The following is a 22,500-nucleotide window of genomic DNA, read 5'->3' as shown; positions in this document are numbered from 1 at the left end:
CCTATTTTGATGTGTTCAATGAAAATATAAACATTAAAATCATTATTTTCCATCCTTTTTGAAAATAGAAAAAAACAAAAAGATCGACCATATTTACAAAGCATCCGTAACTTTTGTTGACGTCATCAAAATAAACCCCACGTGCTTTTCCCAAAAATAGAATCAGACGCCATGACACCTCCTCGAGTTGCTACTGACCTAGCCCTTCCCCGCCAAAGCAGTCCCAACAGGGTTATCCTCACCGCAGGACGGGAGCGCTGACAAGTTATCCCCACAGCTCCTCAGCAGCACCAGTTCACCCGTGCTCCAGGTGGCGTTGGCTCGCTTGCACGTCCAGGCCACAGCTCTCTGCCCCAGGACGTGCTTCTCGGCTCCGGGTACGTCAGGAAAGGTGCACGACTGAGGCACGTCGGGCATCATGGCGTACGAGCCTAAGTAATTTCCTGTTGATATACGTTATTTATATAAAGATCTTGTATATTCTTACTTATTTACAGGTGATGGTGTTTGTATTGTTATAAACTTCGTTTTGCATGGGACAATAATTATTATTACCATCATTAACTTAAGGATATATATATGTGTGTATGTGTGTGCAGTGATATATATAAATGCACACATACACACACACAGACACACACACATACACACACACACACACACACACACACACACACATTTATATATATATATATATATATATATATATATATATATATATATACATACACACATACACACACACACACACACACACACACACACACACACACACACACACACACACACACACACACACACACACACACACACGCACACACACACACACACACACGCACACACACACACACACACATATATATATATATATATATATATATATATATATATATATATATATGTGTGTGTGTGTGTGTGTGTGTGTGTGTGTGTGTATGTATATATGTATGTATGTTTATTATGTATATATATATATATATGTATGTATGTATGTATGTATGTATGTATGTATGTATATGTATATAAACACACACACACACACACACACACACACACACACACATATATATATATATATATATATATATATATATATATATATATATATATATGTGTGTGTGTGTGTGTGTGTGTGTGTGTGTGTGTGTGTGTATGTATGTTTATTATGTATATATATATATATATATATATATATATATATATATATATATATATATATGTATGTATGTATGTATGTATGTATGTATGTATATGTATATACATATATATATATGTATATGTACAAATATACATATATATGTATATATGTATATGAATATGTATATATATATATATATATATATATATGTATGTATGTATGTATGTATGTATGTATGTATATGTACAAACACTCAGTGCGATATACGTTATTTTTTTATTTAACCAGCCTCCAGACGCACAGTGCGAGAAGTCACATTTTAAAGGAAAAATATTGTTTTTCAATAAAGGTGTAAATATGCTATACAACGGCTTTCGTCATAGAAATGTGAGACAATACTTCCCGCACATCAGAAGTAAAGCAGCTTGCACTGTCAATGCATGACTGGGTGACAGCCTGGCATACTGGCATGTGTATATGTTTATATGTTTACACACAGTTATCCTGCTAACCAACAAACTAACTAGCAAACAGCCTTCGTGGCGGAGGTAATAATGATGTCAATAGTAGGAGTAGGCCTAGCACCATAGTAATAATAACAATAACAACAACAATAACAATAATAATAATAATAATAATAGCAATAATAATAATAACAACAATAATGATAAGTAATATCGTCAGCGACGATAAAGATAACGATAATATCCAACGTAATAGGACACGCACCTGTGAGGCCAAGAAGGGCGTAAACAACCAAGCGCAGCATGGCGGAGGGTCGAGCGGCCTTCGACGGTCAGCTGTTCAGTTCGCAATGAGGACCCAGTTGCAAAGAGGCGTCGACGGCAGTCCGGAAATTCATGCTTTGAATATTTGATGTCGAGGTCGTTGACAAAAACGCGGTTTTGAAATTGGTATCTTGGTAACGCTGCACACACTGAGGAGTGAACATTGATTTAGTTTAAGCTACATGTCGCTGAAACTCACAACGTACATGACAATAACTATGTGAAACTGGCTAAAACTAGAAAAACAAATAGATATATTTATTTATGTATATGTGTGTGTTTTCCCATCTATCTGTCTGTCCATCTATCTATCTGTCAATCTATCTGTCTGTCTATCTATCTATCTATCTATCTATCTGTCTGTCTATCTCTCTCTCTCTCTCTCTCTCTCTCTATATATATATATATATATATATATATATATATATATATATATATATATATATATATGTATATATATATATATATATATATATATATATGTATATGTATATATATATATATATATACATATTTATATAATTGGATATGTTTGTGTGTACATGTGTTTATGTGTATGCGTACTTATATGATTGTGTGTCCCTGTGTTTGTGACCACATACACACACGCGCGCGCGCGCGAATAAGCAAACATCCACAAACACAGACATAGACCCTCCCCCTCACACACACACACACACACACACACACACACACACACACACACACACACACATATATATATATATATATATATATATATATATATATATATATATATATATGGCCATTGTACATCAAATCATCAGAAAAGGTGAATTTTAACCATCTCAGAATTGACTAAAACTTTGTGTGTAGTAACTAATATGACCAATTCCCCAAAATTTGGCTTTGATATTGCAATGGGTTTGGGCTCCACGACCCCCCAAAACCCTTAATATTCTTGTTTGATTTTCATCAAACTTAATTAGATTAAGATTGGTAGAAACCATCGCCGTCAAAATCCACATTCTTATGTAATCAAATATAGATTTTAAAAATAAGGCAGAAATTGCTTTAGCCCTTACAGGTTATGCCCTATACTGTTTGCAAAATGCAGTGCTTCATCGCTTTCGGTAGAAGTGGTATGCACATATTGCCTTCCCTAAATACGAGGACAAGCCAACCCTAATTAATTTTGATTTTAATTTTGCAGAGGACAGATGAGGTGACAACTGTGAAGAATTTGACTTGGTGTCTGCAATCCTCCATAAGTAAACTGCCCCATGAAAAAACATCAATTGAACACCAAATTACGAAAATGTTATGAACAAACCGAGAAGAAATCAGATGTGTCAACATTAGTGTCCAAATTTTGCATTAGTTATTTGGTGCATTCTAGCTCGGGCTTTAGGGACCCATCATGAATGGGCGTTTACTGTACGTTAAGATATAAAAATCTTGCTCAACTCACTTAGCTAAAGTTACAAAATTTCAAAAGTCCTTAGTGTGCAGCTTTGAAAGTAAAGAATTCATGATACACGGATGTGCAGTTGACCAAAGACGTCGGATGATCCAAGGAACCACAATTATATCCTTCTTGAGGACTTCGAAGATGAGTTTTCCTAGTGGACAACAATTGTATGTTCAAATCATACTCAAAGAAAAGAAACTGTTTCAAACTATGTAGGTCTTGTAGAAGCACAACTTAAGAATGTGACAAGGCATTCTTTCATTGTGAAATCTCAATTCCAATATATAAAATTCCGTAAAGAACAGTTGAAGCTAACTGAGACACTTTTTTGGATGAATTTGCAGAAAATTATATATTTGTTTAGAGTCCAAAGCTTTCATTGGACTAACCTCCAGTGTATTTTACGGGTGTTCCACACAAGTGATATGTTGCTTGGAGACAAATTGGAAACATTGTGGGGGACACAATAGGAGACATTCGGATTAAAAATCTGATATGTAGCATATCTGTTACAATGTTGAGAGACATGTCGGCAATAAGAGTCGACTTGGTGAAACTGTCCGCACCATGTTGGTCTGTTGGTTGGTGGGCGGTCTCTGACATCACCTCGTCCACACCAGGTTTGCTAACATGTCGCCCAACAAATCCGTACCAACAAGTCTAATACGATGTTCCTCAACGACTTAAACAGCTTGTTACCCAACATGTCAGTCTTAATGTTACCATTGTGTTTAGTCACTGGTGAGGATTCATCATAAATCCTACAGTAGTTTATTTTTAAAAAAAATGACAAGCTTTGTTACCAGTCATACTGTATTTTGAGCGATGACACAAATCTTAATGCTGATGTTGTTCATGAAGTTCAGGAGCTTATTTTGCAGGATTTAAAATGTTACCAGGTCTGAAAACCATAGAACACTGAAGATGACTGAGGTGACAATGTGCAATCAGCAAAAAATAAAAAAATAATAAAAAAATAATAATTAAATAAAGATAAATAAATAAATAACGTCACTGCAAAGTAGTCTTTCTATGGCAATAGTCTCGGGAAATAGCCCCGTGATGAAGAGGCTTGTACAGAAGCAAGGTACAGCAGAACAAATAATAACCCCGAATGACCTATTCACTTTCTGCATAGAAAATATCCCTTCGATAAAGATCCTTTTCGCTGAAAAGAACAAGGTCGATTAAAAAATTAATTTTCTTGAGAAGAGATTTCAAGGCACATATGCTGTATCACGAAACAAGATTTTTTCATCAATTTATTAAAGTTGACGAGTGTATTGTTGCAGCAAAGAAATGCAGTGATGATTCATCTGTGATTTAGTGTAATTTTCACTACAAACCTTGTATCATAAAATTTGAAGTTGCTGATTTTATGACCTCTCTCTGTGAAGACTAGTGGTGGGTTGGAATTGTTAGTCAAGCTGATAAGGAGCAAAGAGTTATGCTTTTGTGAAATTCATACACCCAAATGGTCCTACTAGGTCATTTAATTGGCCAAAACATGAACGGATTCGGGAAACTTGCACGCCAGGGCATCATGCATTTTTTATTTTCAGGACTGCTCACAATGAAGTACAATTTTTTGTAACTTTCGCTAACTGAGCTAAGCAAGATTTTTTTACATCTACGTCTATAGTACACACAAACAATGGGTCCCTGAAGCCCCAGCCAGGATGCACGAAAGGATGTTCAAAGAACCAATGCAAAATTTGGCCACTAGTGTGTGTGTGTGTGTGTGTGTGTGTGTGTGTGTGTGTGTGTGTGTGTGTGTGTGTGTGTGTGTGTGTGTGTGTGTGTGTGTGTGTGTGTGTGTGTGTGTGTGTGTGTGTGTGTGTGTGTGTGTGTGTGTGTGTGTGTGGAGGAATTTATCTATGCTCAAAAACATCAGTTTGCATCTGGTAAACTTCCAATCACACTACCGATGTTATCCAACTTGAGATGAGGCATGGCCAATAATATTGTCTTTATTCTTTAAGAAATATATTGCGCACTAATAGACGTGCTGTGAATTTTTGTAATTATATGACGAAGGGTACTGGATTTTAAACCATCGTTCGTCGTACATATGGCCTATTTTCCTCTGCGTTACTCAATATCATTCACATATGGCAAGCATATTTATGAAATAAGAATAACTTAGATATCTCCGATCTCCATTACTATATTACAGTTATAGCACACAATCATTCACTTAAGTTTATAATTATCATGACGAATTGAATGTAGATGATGATAACAAAAAAACAAAACGCAACTTCTGGCGGATCTGAACGAACATCCCCGCAACAAGCATGGCGGCGCTCCTGAGATCAGGAAGTTTTCTGAGGATTTTTAGCGGTTTTAGGCACTCGTTAGCCTCTAATGCTCCTCGTTATGAAGCCGTTACGATCCAGAAGCTTCAATCTACACAGTTATACGCTTCCATCACGAGGTAAGACGGGGTAACAAGGGTGTTACGTCACACCCTAGGCCGGCATGGGACCTTTAGGACGTCGTCTGCTGCTTGTTATTATTTGTTTTTCTCAAGATTTATAAACTTAAATTTATCCATTACTTTATTTTAAGCCTCGTATACTATTTCAGGCCCACTTTTCCATTTTCTGAGCAGTTTGAGATTTATTGTCACGTTATACAATTTTCCTACCCGGTAACAACATTTTGATTTTGGTAGCAAGTATTTGTATGCAGTTTTGAGCAGTAATCATAATGTAGATTAAGAACCACAGAAATAAACTATGGAGTGTTAAATTCTTGTACGAGTTCCAAAACACCCGCCCGTTTTAAAATGTCATAAGTAATTGATGCTAATAATGCATAATGATAATTGCAAATGGATGCCTCTAGGTAACCTAGGGATCCACTAGGGTTTAGTAGTTGTCTCAGTCAGAGTAGAACAGTTGTAGTGACATTTTTGCCCGTAGTGTATTCTTTGGCCAGGCTGGAAACCCTATAATGAGCAATTCAAACTCCAGCTACTTGCACATAGTATTAGGTAATTTTACACAAGAGAACCACATAATGGATCTCGTGAGATTTTGGTATTGATGGATTCCTCAAACTGCATGGCAGGGTATAGGTTACTAAGAACGATACATGGATATAGAGGGAAATGGACAATGCCATCTTTTAGAGCGTAAGAAATAGAATAAGAAACAACATAGTTTAAGCTGCAACTGTCTCTCATTTACCAATAAATGACAAAAATGTCTGCTGCATATCACCGCTCCACAACACCCTTACACCAGACTGTAAGAGTATTTTTCTTGCGTATGGAATATTAAATTTTTTCATGTGGGGAAAACATCATTTTGTCTACATTTGCACGGACGGATCTGTGGATGGATGATGAAACGTGCTTGGACAGGTCAAAAGAATTTTATACACAGAAGATGATTTCAAAAAGAACTAAGTGTGCACGGAAAGTTACCTGAGAACTACATTTGCGCGGACAGAATTTGACCAGATAATTTTTGCGCAGGGAATGTGTTCCTGCAGATCAAACTCTACAGTCTAGCCTCACAGCCAGAGTTCATAATGTCCACTTTCTATAGGTTGGAACAAAGTGCTAATAAACGGGGGTTATTAGGTCTTGCTCCCTTGTCCAGGGAATAAGTAGAAGGTAGGACAGGATACCCTGGTTTTGGGATGGTGTGTCACTCTCGGTAACAGTTGCCAAACAAAGTATTTTTCCATGTATTGACAATAAGATAAAGTGATGGACAGACTCAGTATCGAACACTAAATAAAGTTATATTTTGTTAAGTTACCCATTTAAAAGTATATTTTCTTTTATGTACGCTATCTTACGGCAAATTTTTATGCTCCGTGTAATATAAAAAAAACCATGTAGTGCCACGTAGATTCTCCTGAATACATAGAACGAAGCGCATCAACTCTTTGTTTTACTGATCCACACAGAAAATCTTATATGCGTTGACAAGCCAAACTTGCTTAATACACGCAGGAAAGATGAGTCCTCCCACTATGCCAACAGGTTATGGGCCCATATTTAAGCAGTTTGATAGAGATGCAAACAAATATGATTTGTGGGAAGAGCACTTCCTCGGCACTTTGGACATACAGGAACTACATCTTGTGCTTGATAAGTATGCTTGAGAACGTCCAGAAGGTTATAATCTGGATCGTGCCAAAAAGACAGTCTACAGTTATTTAACTGGTTATCTTGACAGAACATCACTTTGCATGATAAAACGTGAAGCGAGAGGAGACGGTGTGAAGGCTTTGGTAGTACTACGAAAGCATGACTTAAGGGAATAAGACCAGAGGTTATATGCTTTTTTAAAGTCATTCTTCACTAAAAGACTGGAGGATGGCAGTGCTGTGGACTATCTCACATTCCTTGAGGAGACAGTAGCAGCACTCAGAGAAGCAGGTGAAAGCATCAGTGATCGTATCTTAGTGGTGATCTGAATGGACAGAAATAGAAGTTTTATTGATATAGCAAATCAACGCAACCCTCCATATGATTACTTTGGGTTAAAGACAGCTATATGAAGTTATGAAGATTCTCTCAAAGGAAATTCTGATACAGAGAGAGTAATGGTTGCCCAAGGTAATAATACAATTAAACAGAAGAGATGTTTCAAGTGTGGTGAACCAGGCCATTTTGCATCTAAATTCTACAAAGGTGGTGAATATAAAAGGGAAAACAACCTGAACAAACCTCAAAATGTCAAGAAATGGTATAAATTTCATAATTCAAGAGCTCACAATACTAGTGAATGTAGAACAAAGAACCCGAAGATGAGTGATAACTCAGTAAATTCTGCTAATGATACAAGTTTCCATGTAACACACTCAAGATTATGACCCCTCGAATTGACCTCAAAATAGTGTGGTGATTAACAGTGGTTGCACTTCACATATAGAAATAAATTAACCAAAATTTGTGAGATTTCAAGAAATTATAATTTCATTGCATATGTAGGCTACTGTTCTTCTCTTGTTCTTGACATTGGACATAATTAATTCATGCCCACAGTACCATTCTGCAGTTTGTGTGTACCTATGTGTGAAAATTGCAAGGAACAACTCATGATAAGTAAATAGACAAAAGACAGATGTGGGAATAATTCAGCATTATCTGCTTCATAACATGATTGAAGAAACTCCAGAAAATGTTTGCAATATGTATTGCATTTTTTCAGATCCTTTGCCGCACAGAAACCTCTTGAAAATGCCACAGCAGGACAAGCTGCCACACCTGGTCTGGACAAAGCTCTGTACCGTATTGACACAGACATTCGGAGAACAGGACGCATTTCCAAGAAAGACATCGAGGAAATATATGGAGAAATGAAATCCCTTAGTAAGTTCTCTTTTGTCTGAATTTTTCTTGTTATTGAACATAGTTTTTAACATTACACTATTTTTATACTTTACAATGAGCATTATAAATTATGGTTTTGATAAAGTAAAGAACATGATTATAAAGATGTGAATAGTAAATTAACATTAAGAGAAAAGTAACAGTAAGAGACAATACAATGATGAAATGAGCAAAAGACACTGTTTCACAGATGGTAGATGGGTGAACAAAGTTTTTTCATCCATTGATCAGAGTTATGCAGGAAAATATGTATCATTGCATGAAAAAGTATTTATATAACTATATTATAGAAGATATAGCTGTAGAAATTCAGAGGGATGCTTTCTATCCTTCATTGATGAAATTGTTCAATCCACAGAGTGCGCAACAAGTACACAAAGTTTACTCCTGATCCGATGCTGTGGCAGTCTTGTACCTGAGGAGTTGCCTGAAGTGAGAACCAAATTAGTGCAAGACATTTGGGGAACTCTTCACCAGCTTAGTGAGTCCATTTTTTTTCTTTGATTACAGTCATTATAGATATTATGAGTTGGCTATATCAGTGGTAGATTTTCATAGCATAGATATAAACATAGTTATGGCATATGCTTATACTAGAAAAAAATATGTTATACTACCCTGTAACTCAGCAAAGTCATATTGCCGTATCTATTCCTATGCACTGGTTTCCAAGAATGAGTCTTGACTGTAATGTTTCAATGTGTATATTTACAAGATAATTTTTGGGAGAGCTTCATAGTGCAGAATAACATTAATTTATTTATACGTTCTACAGGCATCCCACTAGACATCAGCCACTACAATGCTCTTCTTCGGGTATACTTGGAGAATGAGCACAAGTTTTCTCCAACAGAATTTCTTTCCATGCTTGAGCAAAATGGCATTGAACCAAACAGAGTGACATATCAGCGCCTCATATCAAGATACTGTCAGGTGAATATTTTTCATTAAAAAATATATTTGTGAATTAAACATGAATGGAAAGTATCTGTTACAACTCTAATTAGTACTATAGTTAACAGTGATGATGATAGTGTTTGATAGGACCCATTTCAGGAAGGAGGTACAATCATTTTCACTAATAAAAGCAACAATTTCTTTGTTACAGGAAGGGGACATTGATGGTGCTAGCAAAATCCTTGAATTTATGAAGGAAAAAGAATTACCAGTGAGTGAGAGTGTTTTCAATGCTCTAATTATGGGACATTCCAGGGCCAAGTAAGAAAATTCTCTTCAGTAGTTCATTAGAGAATGAAGTATATTCTGAATAGTATTTTAAACTATGGATAAAGAATAACTTCTTATTGAATATACTTTTTTTCATGTTCACGGAATATTCTTTATATGGAATGAATAGTCGTACTCAAAGTTGCAGTCTTTTTTCTCTCTCACTGTAGTAGTGAACAGATATTTACTAGACATTCAGACAATCAAAGATTTGACCTTTTTTTTTTTTTATCTTCAGTGACATGGACAGTGCCCGAGGTGTCTTGGGTGTCATGCAAGGGGCTGGTCTGGAGCCCAGTTCAGAGACTTACACAGTGCTCATGGTGGGCTTAGCAGAGCATGGGGACATGGAAGGGATCAAGGCCACGCTGGCAGAGTGCGGAGCAGCTGACATTTTCCTTCATGACAGGGAGCTTATGGAGGTTATTTATGCACTGGCAGTAAAGGGTCATGATGGATCTGTGACAGAGGTGTGTTATAAATTTCAATAGATACATATACAATTTTCCTTTCTTTTTGGGGGGTATTTAAATTTGGACTCATTGATAAAACAATTATGAAAGGCATTATTATTAATCTTGTTGATATTCACATGCTCATTTGTAATTTTCTTGAGATAAGACCTGTAACTGTCTTCCTGTAATTGTCTTTGGTGAAATTTCAGATGACAGAGAAGCTGCAGAAGGTGTCTGGTTACCAGCAGGACACCATGAACCTGATTTACAGATTGTTGAATGCAGGATGCGACAAGGCTGCTTATGAGATGTTCCGTACTATGAACATGCCGCAGAATGAAGAGGGAGAGATAGCTCCTGTTGGCACATTCTTCATCAAACATCTTGTGAAATCTAATATGGTAAAAAAATTTGTGACATATAGTAGACGATAGATTTAAATAATTTCTCTTTATGTGCATCTGTGTAAAGATGCAAAATATTTCTATTGACAATATTGAGTGCCTGACAAAAAAGATGAAAAGATTAATGGTGTGTTTGATAGTAGATATCACGATTGATTTTGACTAGGATTGTTGATTATATGTAGATGTATTTTATTATTATTATTATTATTATTCTCCTCCTCTCCACTCTAATAATTAGTATTGATAACTAGTTCTGTAACTAAAATGTTTCAAGAATGACAGTTTACAAGAGACTGGAACCATGAATTGATTCTTTTCATGAACTTTTCCAGCCTGTTTCCAAAGTCGTGAGTTACTGCCAAGAGTTCAAGAAGGAAGGGCTGAACATGTATGCCCTGGAAAGAGCTCTTGAAGCAACCCTGAACACTGGGAAGCCTGATGCAGCACTTGCCTTGATGAGGGTGATGAGGGAGGATGGGGCACCCTTAAGAGCACATTACTTTTGGCCCATCATTGTGCATTACAGCAAACTCAAGCAGAAAGACAGTGAGTTTGAATATATTTATGCCATTTTCTCTCTTTCTTTTAACCCCTTGGCACTAGTCCACTGTAGTATTGTTAGTCTATGTAAATTTTGCTTGCAACATAGATGCCTCCAAAAGCACTTATTCCATCAAAGGGGCAATTGATATGCCTATCTGGCCTCTTCTTGTACCCCTTTTCATTTTTTCTTATGCTATTAACCTCTTGACATTTTTTTATTATTGTTATTATTGATATTGGGATTATCATCTTACTGTCAGTGATAATAGCATTAAGGAATAAGATGTAACAAATCTCTGAAAATCAAGGAAATGGGTAAATAGGTGAGATTAGATTGGACGAGCTTAGTCATCAAGGCGGTGACTAAGCTCTTGTAAAGCCATTTATGCATAAATAAACTTGGTAAACTAAATCACAGTGGACATATGTATATTTGCTTTTACAGCATCTGTAGGTTAATTAACTATTTCTGTTTCTACTTTTTGTCCCTTAACTTAAGTATTTGTCTTGCTTTTTTGCCTGAGAATTATGCATATCAATCACATGATTTAGGGTTATGTCTCTCTTAATTATACTGGGAATGTGAAATGTATTTATTAATTTTCTTATCATTAGTACCATTATTTTTTTTCCAGTGGTTTACAACACAGTGAAGGAGATGATCTCACTTGAGGTGCCCTTAACCTTAGAAACTTTCAAGGACTATGTGATCCCTGGAACCATTGACAAGGAGGTAGACCATGAGGCTCTGATCTCCGCTCTGAAGGACTGCGGCATGTCTGTCCCAGCCATCATCAACAGCTGCGTTGCTTACCACCTCGACAGTGGTGACGTAGTGGCAGCTGCTGATTTGTGTGAGTATCTGTGTGTGACTATTTAGTAGGAAGTGGAAGATTTGCTGCTTTTTTACGTGTATTATTATCAGTAATATTGTTGTTATTATTTAATGTTTTTTTAAGCTTCTGAACTAGTTATTTGAGGTTTAGGTGCCTTTACAACGCACATACTACTGCAAGACTAGAAAATCTATTTTAGCAGATCCATAAAGGTCACAGATTCCTTTTTTTTTTTTATCACAGTATCCAAATACAGAACAAGAGTCACCCCAGTTCTACGCAGGGAATTAGCGACTACCTTTGTGAAGACAGGAGAAGCCATTGCAACTGTCAACGTCCTGGGCCAGATGGTCACTAACAACCAGGAAACAGGTAATAGTTCATCATTAATCTCTAAAGACCACAATTTCTTGTCCAACCTTGCCCAAGCTGCAAAAAGCACAAAATAATCATATTTCAGCATGGACAATTTTATTTTTAATGTGTATGTAACATTCTGATTTACACTACAGAAAATGTATGTCACATGGCTATCTGATAGTGGAGTCATCAAGGTGGGGAAAAAGTTACCACTGCCATAGAAAATGGAGCAAAAAAAGGAGGGGAATAGGGAAATGGAGACAGTTGTAGAAATCAGAATTCTTATATCATAAATGTTTCATGTATACACTGGTTAAATGAGGCACCATGAGATGCTTTTATGAAGAAGATAAAGAGATCTGTTTTGGCGATGTATTTAGGTGAAACTTGTCATTGGAAACAAACCTGATAGATGAGCCTACCTGCAATAAAACAAAGTAATAGAAAATGTTTGTCTATAATTAGTTCAAAGATGATTAAAAGAACAAGAGACATCTATATGATACACAATATCACAATTTATTATTTAATTTTTTAAATTATATTTCTGAAATAAGTTTTAGGGATTCAGGTTACTGTGAAAAGCATTTTTTGAAATTGTAAAGAGAAAAGGCAGGGCCACACACACATAATTGTCCCTTGAAGTATGGAAAGGGATTGCATGGCTTTAGGAACTCATTACTCCTTTTTCAACAGCTGGAGAAGCAGACATCGAGGGAGATTCTGCAGAAAGCAAACCCAAGGCCAAGGAACCTCAGGATGTGGCAGGGATGTTTCTTTTGGATATTATGTTCCTCACCCGGAACACCCAGGTGGCTGAAAGATTGGAGAAATTGCTCCAGGTAAGTTTGGACTCTCACTTTGTTGGGGTTCTGAGTTTTTATATTTATATATATAGATAGATGAATAGATGCAAGTGTCAATATGTCTAGATGGCTGAAAGTTTCATAACAAAAAATTGTTCGGTATGTGAATAACCCCACAATTTAAAAAAATAAGAACTCTAAACTTTGTAATTAAGTAAACCTTCACCCCAGATCTGTTCTATTTGATTTGATTTTTTTTTTTATCATATATATAAGTATATATGTATACTAGTTTCTTTGACTTAGTACAACTGTTAAGGGTATGAAATTTCCTTATCACAAGTGGCATAAACCTGGTTGAGATGGCAGTTGCACAATGTTTTTTTAGTATCAACGTTTGCATTTCTTTTGCAAACCAAAACGGAAGGGAATTATTCTTTATTATTACCTTACCAAATTCAAGTTCTTCATAGAGTTCACCTGACAGATCCCTTAGTGCCTCTCAACAACAGCAGCTTTATATAGTCCTTAAAGAGTAGGCCCAGCTTTGAAGACAAAAGATACATTTTCTTTTAATAAATGTTCATTCTTGTTTTAACCACATTTAGTAAAAGCATTCTGATCATTTTTTTACCTATTTGGCAGGCTATGGAAAGTAGGGGTATAAATATCAGCAGTAACTGTGCCTCTGACATCCAAGCTCGTCTTGGCGAAAATGCAACCAGCACTATCACTAGTCTGTTAGAACGACTCTCATCAGGAGACCTTACCCTCCAGCCACTTTCAAGAGAAAATCAAGGTCCCTTGGTAAGTCATTTGTGATGGTGTTGACTAGGAAATGTAAATGTTTTGAGAAGGGTAATTGGCTTTTAAGTTTTTTATTGTGCAGTGTCCCTCATTGACTCAGTGTGTTTGTGAAATTAACCCAGGCTTTCCTTCTAACATAACAGATATACTGTATCTCTATACCTACTTTACAATTTTTCTTTTTGGTCTCATCACATTCTTTCGTGACTGGAAAATATTCAAGAAAACTGACTGAATCTCTACTAATCTGAAATTTCTTCCAACAGAATACACAGAGCATAGCAGAATTGGAACGCCGCCTGACCGAAATGCAGATCAAAAACATGCCAGGGACCCCAGTACTAAGCCAGCTTCTGATCTCATATGCACGTAATAAGCAAGTAGAAAAGGCAGAGGAAGTGAAGAGGGTAAGAACTGAAATGAGGCACAGATACTGCAGTACAAATATGATTTATATGTGCATATGCATAGTTTATTTTTATTTTTTCAGCTTAAAAGAATAGAAAACTGCAAAATTAATAAATAAGTAGAGAAGAAGAAAAAGAAGAATATTTACATTAATTTTATGTATACACATACAGACCTATCCCTTTACTATTTTTTCCAAATTTTTCACATACATATCATAAAAAAATCAAGATAGGTGAATTTAAGAATTAACATGAATAATTGGTTATCAGGTGGTTGATGTACCCACATATGTATTTATATACATTTTGTTAATGTTTTCCTGGAAAAAAGTAAGAATAATATTTACCAGATGCCAAATGCTGTTACTCACATTTTGAATGGATATTGAATGGATTGACAGGTACACCAAATGGTCAGCAAAGGGTGCACTGGCTTACTCAAGGCTTTAAAGTTGTCACATGAACCTTTATCCCTAACAGATCCTTGATAAAGTGCATGCACTCCTAGGACAGGAATTCTACTTCACAAATTTCACTAAGCATTGGTTAGTTTCAAGTGCACAGCTCATTTATTTAGAAGAACATGCAAACTAGAATGTAAGATAAGCCATCATATTTATTGTTTGAAACTCACTACTAATTTTAAAGTGTTTTTTTTATTTTCATAAAAAGATAATTTCCAATTGTTATTTATCATATTGAGTATATTTCTAGAAAAGTGGACTACATCTGTGGTTGTGATAACCAAAGCTATTTTGCATGTCATCACTTGCATTGTTGTTTGTTTCATTTCAGATATTTAGATATACGGACTTGCATATAGATAAACTTTTTTGAAGCAAAGATCAGTGACATACATTTAATATGAACAGGTGTATCTATTATCAAATGTTTGATTTAAAGCAAGCTTTATTCAATAGCATATGCTAATAAAGTATGTGTAACACTGTGTGACCAGTATGCACATGGAATTAGTGAGTTTTTGCATATCCTGTAATTGCAAGGTGCTGGGAATTTTGCAAGCATGACTACACCTTTACAGACCTTTCATTCTTTGCTAATCAAGATCATCTGATAAGACACTATGTTCATTGTAAACACTCACCAAAAGTAATCTACCGTCAATAATGTGACCAGTCAAAGCGGTAAATTCCATGTGCACATCCTGAACAGTGTCAAAACAAGCAATGTACCAAATTCATTTTGACAATACTAAATTTAGGTCCATGTTAACCCATTCACGACGGGTACATTTTGTAGCCAAAATAAAAATATTCCGGGTGGATACAAAATCGGTGGGCGGAGCTTCCCTGGAGTCTGTCCGCATCGGAGTGCAGGCCTGATACAGCGTCACACTGGCGGGACGCCAGGCATTGTATATTTTTTTCGGGTGTCTCATATATGGGACACTTGTCACGATTGGGTAAACTTTCAAAATGGTGGGGGTATATAATAGTAAAGGGGTGAGTGTATATGTATATGTAAATTCATACTTATGGATGTGTATGATGATGCTGATAATAGTTGCCATATTTTTTTTCCCCCTCCCCCCAGAAACTAGAGGCAGAGGAGTTCCCCATTGGTGTGGGCCAGTCAGTCCTCCTCATCGACATGTATGTAAGTGCAGGCAAGCTGGATGATGCCCTGAGGGAGCTAGCAGAGATGCAGAAGAGAAACCCTGATGTAAAGCTGACGCCCTTAAAAGTGATGAAGATTGCACAGCTGATGCTTACAGAGGGAAGAACTGATGGTGAGTTTTTTTTTTTTTTTTATGTATGTATCTTTAATTGATTTATTTAGTTGTTTCAAGTGTTCTGTGAGTTTGAGATATTCATTATGATAGTGGTGAATAGTAAAGGTGAAAAAAATTATAATTTCAGTGTTAGGAGGTTTTAGTAGTCATCTTTGTTTTCCTTTGTATTTACTATTGTACTTGTGCTCATGCATATACATTCTACACTATGTACAAACTGAATAGAATATGCAATAGACCACACACCTTATATATAGAGCCTACACAACATATAAACTAAATAAAATATGCAAGTGACCACACACCTACACTACATATAAACTGAATAAGATATGCAACTGACCACACATCTTTTTCAAGATGCCATAAAGCTGATAGGAGACCATGCTCCTGAACATGTGGAGAAGAGGGAGGACTTGGTTGTCAGTAATTCCTGCTGGCGAATGGTCAATGTTGTGGCAGAAAAGGGTGACCTCTCCTCCGTCAAACGCCTCTTGGATGTTGTGCTTGATAAACAGATTGTTGAACCAACTTCTACTATCCTTGGACCACTTATAAAGGCTCATCTTGTGAAGTAAGTGAATTTTGTGCTTGTGAGTGTAACTAATGTCTCTGAGGATGTTCATAGCACAGTCTGTTATAAGCACCAGTAGAATGTTTAAAGATGTACTTGATGTGGAAGAGCTCTAGCTTTGTTTATGTTAGTTATGCTGTTGTTTTTGTTGTTAATTACATGATGCAACATTTGCCTTTTTAGTTGAGATATTGATTTTCTCCCCTTTTTGCAGTGATAACTTAAGTGGAGCAATGGAAGAGTTTGAAAGAATTTGCAAAGAATATAGAGTAACACCATGGAAGCACGAACTTACTCAGCGATGCATTAAACTAGAGGACACGGAAAAGTAAGTACTCAATTAAAGAAAGATTTTCTAAGAATTTTCTTGTCACGTTCATGGTTATGAGCAAGATTGATATCACTCGCTCCAAGAAGGTATCAGCCAATGATTCAACTTGCCATTCATTGAACTCATATGTTTTATACATATGGTTTGTGATTTGTGGACACCTGTTCAAAAAATCAAATCTATTCTGAGATTGCCTGCCTTATGTTTTTTTAATTTATTTTGTTTTTCTTCCTCTCAACTTCATTATTTTCTTTTCTTTTATTATTGATATTGTTGTAGTTATTGTTATTATTATTAATATTATTGTTATTATTATCATTATTATTATTATTATGACTACTGTTACTATTATGATTATTATTATTAATTATTATTATTATTATTATTATTATTATTATTATTATTATTATTATTATTATTATTGATAGTTGCTGCTACTCAATTGCTGTTTTGATCATTTTTCTATTTATGATGTTGTTCTCTATGGCTTGTGTATCCTTTTTTTCTATGTTCCCACTTTGCTTCTACCAGATATTTTTATTTTCACCAAGCCTGACGTACAAAATCTAATGACTTCCCTTTACCTTGCAGGCTTCAAAAGATTATGGACCTCAGCATTGAAGTCCATGGTGAGATGAACAGTTTGTACGACCTGGTGTTTGGGTTCATAGAATGTGGCAGGATCAAGCAAGCCAAGAAAATCCTAGAGGTATGGACTTTCAGTAGTGAAGGGGGCTATAATCTATTAGAAAAAATGAGATATTGAAGATTCTGTCTTTGTCTGTCGTCTCTCTCTCTCTCTGTGTCTGTCTCTTTCTTTGTCTGTCTGTCTGTGTCTCTGTCTGTCTCTTTGTGTCTGTCTCTCCCTCTTTGCCTCTGTCTCTGTCTCTGCCTCTCTGTCTGCCTGTCTCTCTCTAACCACTTGACTCTATCCAATAATTTGATTTTGAAAACTGTAGTGACACAGTTTTATGAAAGAGATTTTTTTAACATTTTCAGACTCCAGGATTGCGTGCCCGCCATAACAGGCTTGAACAGCGCTGCAAGAGGTACTTGGAGGAAGGGAAGATCACAGAGCTAGAGAATCTTGTGGCTGTTACTCGGGACATTTTTGATGTTGATAGAAATATGATGTTCATGTATCTCCTTCAAGCCTATGGTGAGTGAAGTTGAACACCGTCTCATTTTTAGAATTAATTCATTGTTGATATTGAATATTGAATCTTTCTTTTTGGGGTATGTATTTATGATAAATTGATAAATAGATAGATGAGTTCACATGTTAATTGTTATATAATTTTGTATATATATATTTCACATTGTATATTATTATTAGAACTGTTCTTATTTTACATCTGCAATCCTTTAACAGATGTGTTCCATGTTATGCTGTGATATATGTTTTTGTTGTATTTTCTTTATTTTCAAGTACTTATCTGTCAGATAGGAAAGTTGCACTTCATTTTAGAAGTATACAGCCAGTATATGACAAAATTATAGTTGCTGACCTGCATGTCCCCCCCCCCCCCCCCCCAAAAAAAAAAAAAAAAAAAAAAAAAAAAAAGAGAGAGAGAGAGAGAGCAAGAGCAAGAGCGCCTCAATTTCCTTTGTATGTGACGAGTAGCAAAAATCCTCAAAAAATTCTGTATTTTTTCCTGTATTTGTACCTCTATATCATTCAGAAACAGAGATAGATTGTGACACTGTGTCAGTACAAACATCTAACACTTATTTATTTATTTTTATTTATCAGGAAAATCAGATAAGTAAAGTTGTTACTACAGAGCATGTTCCTCCTTTTGTAAATGTGTAAAAAATCATATTGCCTTTTTTTGTGTGTGTATGATTTACATTACTTCTCATTGGCAAAACAGAGAAGCAGAATGACTGTGACAAGGCCCTGGGCATCTGGACATCAATGCAAGAAGAGAGTATTGAACCAAGTGATGCCTTTCTCCTGAAGCTTGGCAAAATGCTGAAGAAGCATAGCCGAGAAGTACCCTTTGTTATGCCTGTTGAACAGATAGAGGTTTCCAGTCCTTCGGAAACAAAAGCTCCTTCCTCTGCCCCACCTCAGCCGAAGTCAAAGTTCCGTACAGCTCTGAAGGAGAAGGACTTAGCTACTGCCATAAACCTGAAAACAGAGTGAGTTGTAGATTTTTATCATGTTCCTTAACCCCTTGGATCCAGGTGCTTCATCATCCACACGTGGTCCAAAACACAGACATTAGGCTTTACTTGAGCTGCCTCTCTGTCTGGTGTGTGGCTTGTAGGCTAGGCACAATGAACACCGGTTTGCAATGACAAGACTCCATGCCTCTCCTTCACAATGTTATTTTCTCTCTTTCTGCATAAGGGTTTCAGATTTTTTGCCATTTTTCCTGCACATGGCCCAAAATTGATAGGCATGGAAATAGTATCCTCCTTGGAGCAGGCATTCTTCCTGTCATGGCTCATGGATAGTACTTTCCACATTCATTTATTGATGGAAATAATGACAGTGCCCTTTCTAAATATCTACTGAGACTTTGTGCACTTGCGGCGAGTCATTCCCATTGCCCTGGCCTTCATGACTGCAAGCTCCTATCACTCACACACTTAGCCAACTTTCTCCATGGTAGCATGATCCAGGTCATAGGGGGTTAAACTCGTATGCTTCATGATTTTAGATACCTCTTTGCCCTTTATTATGTTTTTACTTATGAAGTTTGATATATCTTGTAGAATTGAATCATCCGGAGGACAGTTGAATTTACGCGAGAAGTCAGAACTGATAGAGGCTCTGGTCCAGCAAAATCAGCTGACTGAAGCAACAAGGTTAACAAGGGATATGCTAGTGGCTGGTGCTCACCCCATTCCACGTATCTTCAAGTATCTCATTAATGAATTGGCTAAAGGTGGCGATGTGGAGAACTTGACCTCCTTCGGGAAGTATATATCAGAGGTAAGTTTGAGTCAGGTTGTTTCTATTTCATATATATTTTCCCCTCTCATTGTTTGGCGTGTAGGATTTATAGTTGTCTTTTCTCAATACTCTGGAGTAGAATTTACTCGAGACACTTTTTTCACATGAATAATTAGTTCAGGTTTCCATATATAGAACCATGTTGTCTCATAACAGACAGTCAAGAAAAATGTCTCGTATGACAATCGACTCAGCAACGCATACCTGGCAAGTGGTCGTGTGAATGAATGCTTGGATGGCCTTATCCATGAAATCGATACAGCTTCTGAGGATGACATCCCACACCTCAAGCAGAAGTTCCCTAGAGGTGGCATTTTAGGCTTCATGGAGAAGGAGCCCAGCAGTGTAGAGAAAGGTAACCATGGGTTGTGATGAAGTTCTCTTGAGGTGTTTTGTGTGTGTGGGTGTGTATATATGTGTGGATGCACACTTTTTCCATCTTTCCTTTTATGTCTCTCTTTATGCCTTAGTATTAAAATATATCTTGAAGATAAATGTGAATCTGCCTATGCCATAAAAAAAAAATGTTTTAAAGATGTAATATTGAAGTGCTGAACATTCATTCCAAAATCATTATTCTCAAGACTGTTGATGTTAATATAATTGGTATGAACATTCCAGTGAAGGTGCTGAGTGACAAGTATGCTGCAAAGGGCTTTGTAGGTCCTGCAAACAGTCTTTGGCAGCATCTCTTCTGTGAAGGCCGACATGAAGAGGCACAGGAGGTAAGCTAGTAAACATACAATCCCCCTCCCAACCACAAACACATATATGAAAAAAAAGTGTTTAAGAATGTTGATAAAAGGCAGTTGCCAGATATTCCTAGCTGTTTTTTTCCAACATTTACAAAAAATAAAAGACTGGTGTATCATGTAGCACATATAACCATTTTTTTTTTTCTTTTTAACAGATTTACAACAAATATCTTACTGGGAAAAATGAACGCATCATGTTCAAGAAAATATTGTTGAAATCTCGAGAGAATCACAATACAACCTTAGTGGCAAAACTGAGTGAAACATTAAATGCCAGACAAGATACTTCCAGCATTGCTAAAGGATTGGTATACAGCTGCTGGGTTGATATCCTTTGTAAGTAGTTTTCTCAAAGAAAATCTTTAGTTAAGTATCTCTGTCTCTCAGTATTTTTTTCCTCGTAGTCTGTATCTCTTTTTGGTTCTTGACTCTCTCATAAATATTCTCACTCTCATTCTCTTCCCCTTTCTCAATCTGTTTCTCTCCTCCTCCTCTCTTACTTTGTTTTCTTCTCTTTCTTTGTGCTCTGTTCTGCATACATCCCCCTAGCCTCTTCCTATCCCCCTTCCTTCTTCCTTTCCCCTTCTGTCTTCTTCCCCACCTCTTCCTCTCTATTTTCTGTAAAAGAAGTAAGACAACTCTATTCTCTCTTTTTTTGACATATATTTATATAAATATATATATATATTTTTTTTTTCTAATAATATTACTTGTTTTTTCATTTAATTTATGTCCAGGTAACACAAGCAAATATGACGAAGGCCTGTCAATATTGGAGGAGAGCCTGAAGCACCTCTCACTGGCAGATTACAACACAACAGCTCTCACCAGACTAAAAGCAGGCCTGGAGATGTCAAACAAAACATTCCCATACACGATCCCAGAAAAGGTAAATATATTGGTATTAAAAATATAAAAAAAAGTTATTGTGTCAATTTTGTCATTTTATAGATTTGATTATTTTGTTTTGATTTTTCAACTTTAAAATTAAGGGATCTTGCCACTTTTTCCTTTACATTACTTGTCATTTAGAGTTTTATTGAGCTGAGATATTGCTTGATTACCGGAAAAGTAAAATTGATTAGGCAATTTTGACCAACACTGCTATCAAGGGGGGTTTGAACTGTAATATGTCTGAAATATATTCTTTTTGCAGGTAAAGGCAGATCGAAAGAATGCAAAGAGCAGCAGCAGCAGCAGTAGTGATAGTGATTCAGATTAGAGGAGTCGATATTTTAAAAAAGAAATAGTGAGGTTAATGGAGTTGTTAAGTTGTTATGATATTTAATGTATGTATGTAATATTATGCCAGGTGTAACAGACCAGTGATTTGGACATTGTATAAGTAAAACCATATATTTAGTTTTACAGTTCTTTAATTGCCAAATATTTTTCCAAAAGTATATTATATATGAATTATCTGCATTTCCATATACCAGGTATGAATGATTCTCTCTTATAATGTATGTGTACACATATATGTAAAACAAAAAGTGAATTGCATCAACTCTTAAACAGCTGTATATATATATACATATATAAACAAAATCCTTCATT

The 22,500-nt window shown here is 36.1% G+C and overlaps 2 protein-coding genes across 2 annotated transcripts in view; one reads left to right on the top strand and one right to left on the bottom strand.

Annotated features, from left to right (window-relative positions):
- Nucleotides 1–2,065, bottom strand: part of LOC138863009 (uncharacterized) — a 10,012-nt gene extending 7,947 nt beyond the window's left edge. Inside the window, exons 1-2 of the mRNA XM_070126521.1 lie at nt 1,868–2,065; nt 243–443 (exon numbers count right to left, since the gene is read on the bottom strand). Of these exons, the coding sequence (XP_069982622.1) occupies nt 243–443; nt 1,868–1,907 (241 nt within the window). The 5' untranslated portion in view covers nt 1,908–2,065. The remainder of the gene's footprint in view (nt 1–242; nt 444–1,867) is intronic.
- Nucleotides 2,066–5,614: 3,549 nt separating this feature from the next.
- Nucleotides 5,615–22,500, top strand: part of bsf (bicoid stability factor) — a 17,115-nt gene continuing 229 nt past the window's right edge. Inside the window, exons 1-25 of the mRNA XM_027370918.2 lie at nt 5,615–5,795; nt 8,533–8,693; nt 9,073–9,195; nt 9,490–9,647; nt 9,823–9,932; nt 10,180–10,411; nt 10,606–10,797; nt 11,136–11,349; nt 11,982–12,200; nt 12,426–12,554; nt 13,239–13,384; nt 13,994–14,155; nt 14,422–14,562; nt 16,120–16,315; nt 16,679–16,892; nt 17,107–17,220; nt 17,815–17,932; nt 18,223–18,382; nt 19,098–19,368; nt 19,948–20,167; nt 20,345–20,543; nt 20,810–20,913; nt 21,099–21,279; nt 21,681–21,832; nt 22,100–22,500. The exon at nt 22,100–22,500 is cut by the window's right edge and continues 229 nt beyond it. Of these exons, the coding sequence (XP_027226719.2) occupies nt 5,656–5,795; nt 8,533–8,693; nt 9,073–9,195; nt 9,490–9,647; nt 9,823–9,932; nt 10,180–10,411; nt 10,606–10,797; nt 11,136–11,349; nt 11,982–12,200; nt 12,426–12,554; nt 13,239–13,384; nt 13,994–14,155; nt 14,422–14,562; nt 16,120–16,315; nt 16,679–16,892; nt 17,107–17,220; nt 17,815–17,932; nt 18,223–18,382; nt 19,098–19,368; nt 19,948–20,167; nt 20,345–20,543; nt 20,810–20,913; nt 21,099–21,279; nt 21,681–21,832; nt 22,100–22,165 (4,122 nt within the window). The 5' untranslated portion in view covers nt 5,615–5,655 and the 3' untranslated portion in view covers nt 22,166–22,500. The remainder of the gene's footprint in view (nt 5,796–8,532; nt 8,694–9,072; nt 9,196–9,489; nt 9,648–9,822; nt 9,933–10,179; nt 10,412–10,605; nt 10,798–11,135; nt 11,350–11,981; nt 12,201–12,425; nt 12,555–13,238; nt 13,385–13,993; nt 14,156–14,421; nt 14,563–16,119; nt 16,316–16,678; nt 16,893–17,106; nt 17,221–17,814; nt 17,933–18,222; nt 18,383–19,097; nt 19,369–19,947; nt 20,168–20,344; nt 20,544–20,809; nt 20,914–21,098; nt 21,280–21,680; nt 21,833–22,099) is intronic.

This window comes from Penaeus vannamei, chromosome 10 (genome assembly GCF_042767895.1).
Source record: "Penaeus vannamei isolate JL-2024 chromosome 10, ASM4276789v1, whole genome shotgun sequence".
NCBI classification, from domain to species: domain Eukaryota; kingdom Metazoa; phylum Arthropoda; class Malacostraca; order Decapoda; family Penaeidae; genus Penaeus; species Penaeus vannamei.
This window is presented reverse-complemented; position numbering and strand designations above follow the sequence as displayed.